The 2,947-nt window shown below is 30.8% G+C and overlaps 1 protein-coding gene across 4 annotated transcripts in view; it reads left to right on the top strand.

Annotated features, from left to right (window-relative positions):
* Nucleotides 1-706: 706 nt before the first annotated feature.
* The window catches only part of LOC107441618 (porphobilinogen deaminase-like protein l(3)02640), a 17,163-nt gene continuing 14,922 nt past the window's right edge, over nt 707-2,947 (top strand). For 2 of the 4 annotated variants that reach the window (XM_071184023.1, XM_071184027.1), the window contains exons 1-2: nt 707-1,328; nt 1,403-1,471. In XM_071184023.1, coding sequence (XP_071040124.1) covers nt 1,266-1,328; nt 1,403-1,471 — 132 coding nt within the window. In that variant the 5' untranslated portion in view covers nt 707-1,265. The remainder of the gene's footprint in view (nt 1,329-1,402; nt 1,472-2,947) is intronic. The other 2 variants (XM_071184024.1, XM_071184026.1) reach the window with 2 other exon arrangements.

Genomic DNA, 2,947 nt, shown 5'->3' with positions numbered 1-2,947 from the left:
TTTTTTTTTATCATCTTTGATAAATAGTAAATGCTGTGAAATGCTCTAAATTTTTTTTGTACTTTTTTGAATTTTTGTAGGCCACCCAGATATCAAAGTTACTTGTAATTTAAATACAGGAATGAAATTATATTTTGAAAGACTTCTTGAATGAAAATAATTAGAATTTAGATTACGCACAAATGAAAACCATGAAAAAGTTTTAATAACTAACTAACTGAACGCTAACAGGCAATTATGAGAACAAAAATGCTAAAAACGCCATTCTAGTAAACCTGACAAAACGATTAAGCGATAACGATGAAAACGATGAAGTAATCGACTAATCAAATGCCTTTATTTATTGAAAAGGCGGTCAGCCAAGCAACAGCCTTCTCTATTCTTAATTCTCTAAATTTCCTCGTTGGATCAGTCTGCGTAGGGACCGAGGGTGTGCGGTATTGGTCCTTGTTAAACTGTGCTACCGTAAAGTGCTCGACTTCGCACGCAGGTCGTCGGGCTACCGAAGCGGGGGTGCCGTCCCTTCCGCAGAGGATCAAAATTGGGATGGCATGTCTTCGGATCATCCTCCGGGATGTTTCCCAGACCGTCGCCAATAGCCCATTGTGCAGCTCTAGTGCGACGTAAAGTAACAACAACAACTAAATTTCCTCGGCATACAAACTGAAATATTTTAACAAATTTATTTAATAAAAGTTTTTTCAATTATGTTTACACTTTTTTCTTATGCTTTGGTTGAACAATTAGGATGGTTTACTTAAGCATGACTAATTTAAGGAATTGAGTTTAGATCTAGATATAGTTAAAATAGACAGCTGGAAACGTTTTCATAAATTTTCTGCTAAAAAAAGTCAGGCAGTGAAACCGGCGCAACAAGTTTATGAGCATTTATAATTAGTATTTGTTTACGTGTAGTGAAATGTATGTAGGGTAGCACAAATAAGCGTGCAAATTAAAAAAAAAAAGACAGACTGTCTTAATTTATAAGTTTTTAGCTGAGTTTGATGATCCAGGGTCAGTATCTTTGATGCATAACATGCTTCTAAAATGTTGATTTATCAGAATTGAAATCTATCATCTACTGAGGTCAGACGTAAACATGTAATCATCAAATCTTCATAAAATAATTATACGCTGGTCGTTAGATTTGTGCAAGATAATTACTAAAAAGATGGATTAAGAGAAAAAATAATTAATCTATTTACAATTAATGTTTTTTATATATTTCTTATTTACTTTAAAAGTTTTTATAATTTAACTTAAGAATGGAGATTCCTCCATCTGAATCGGCATGCAAAAAACTCAAAACTGAGAATGGATCATTAAAGGTATATTTCATGTTATATGTAATTTTCAAGCATTCACTTCACCTTAAAATAACCTTTAAATTATTCAATTATAGATAAAGTTACAAGATCAAGAAAATGGAAATAACATTGAAAAAATCCGTGTTGGGTCGAGAAAAAGCCAAGTATGCCTATTAATTATATATTAATTTTTTTCCTTTGATCTGTTAACATTAAGAAAGAAAATTGGGGAGATTTCCGTATCATGATCTGTGGCAGAATAATCGCCAAATCTCGGCAACTTCTAGGCAGCAGCCTGCGAGAAACTAAGAAAAAACTGGATAGAAAAGGACTAAGTATCACTTGTAGCTACTTCCGGGCAAGCATCTACTTGTTTTTGTTTTTTTTTTTTTCAAAAAATTTGCAAGCTTAAAATCTATTTCGCGATTGTAGTTGTTGCAACGGATATCACAATATGGAAATATTGCCTTGGCAATGGCCCACAAGAAATTAAGAAAACATTACAGAAAGAAACCAACTCAAAATGTATAACTCGTTGCCAATTAAGGGCAAACATTTACATGTTTTGTTTGTTTTTTTTTTAAGAAAAAAATCTGTGAGCTTAAAATCTATTTGTCACTATGGCGATTGTAGTTTGTGCAGCAGATCGCAATACAGTAATATCCTCCAAAATTTTAATATGTATCAATAAGTAAGATTTCCTTTTTAGAAAGACCTGTATATTGTTTAGCTTAGAGAGTAGTAAAAAGTGATACTTTTCGGTTAGCCAGGCACAATCAACTACTTTTTTTTTAATTTATTTTATTTTTATATGTTTATAAGGTCATATTTTTTGTCTTCTTTTTGCTTATGTCCCGTTAATTGAAAAGCAATTAAAAAGTTTGTTAGTTTAGTACAAAACTCGTTTAACTGCTTGAAGGATTAAATATTTTGAAATAAAATTCTTTTACAATACATTTCTGATATAAGCAATAAATATTGCACTATTCATGCAATTCAATTTCATAGTTGTCAACAAAAAGAATGAAGAAATTTTTTTTTTTTTTTTGTCAGATCCTGCCTCAAAATGGTAAATTTGACCCTCTTAATTACATGGAAATAGTTTTAAATTAAGTGGATAGGTTTTGACTGGCCTAGAAAGCAAGTAAAAAAAAAACACTTTTCATTACCTTTTTTTTAATTGAAATTATATTATGTTACCTTATATCCATATTCAACATCATAGCAATTGTTAAAGTGAAGGGAATTTTAACATCTAACCTTTGAGAGCCTGGACTGGCCCAGCTGAATTTAATAAAATTGTAACTGAACTTTTCTGTTCCTATATTTGTTTATAACAGCAGGCTAGATTTCACAGTTATTGTGATGATTCTTTTAAAGCATTGTAAAAGCTATCCAAATATCGTTAGTCGTGCAGAATTTCTTTGAAAAATTATCAATAAAAGTGGGAACATAAATTAGTATTATTAATAACACTTTAAATATCACTCATAATTTTTGATGTTCTATTTAATTCTATACGGTAACTAACAAAAGTTCTAAGATGCCTGTAAGCCAGGCTCGGCAATTTTTTGACAGGTTTATACATGGATCAAATCAAACATCTAAAAGAAGTTTTTATGTTGTGAAAATACTATTTT

This window comes from Parasteatoda tepidariorum, chromosome 1, assembly GCF_043381705.1.
Source record: "Parasteatoda tepidariorum isolate YZ-2023 chromosome 1, CAS_Ptep_4.0, whole genome shotgun sequence".
Taxonomy (NCBI): Eukaryota; Metazoa; Arthropoda; class Arachnida; order Araneae; family Theridiidae; genus Parasteatoda; species Parasteatoda tepidariorum.
This window is presented reverse-complemented; position numbering and strand designations above follow the sequence as displayed.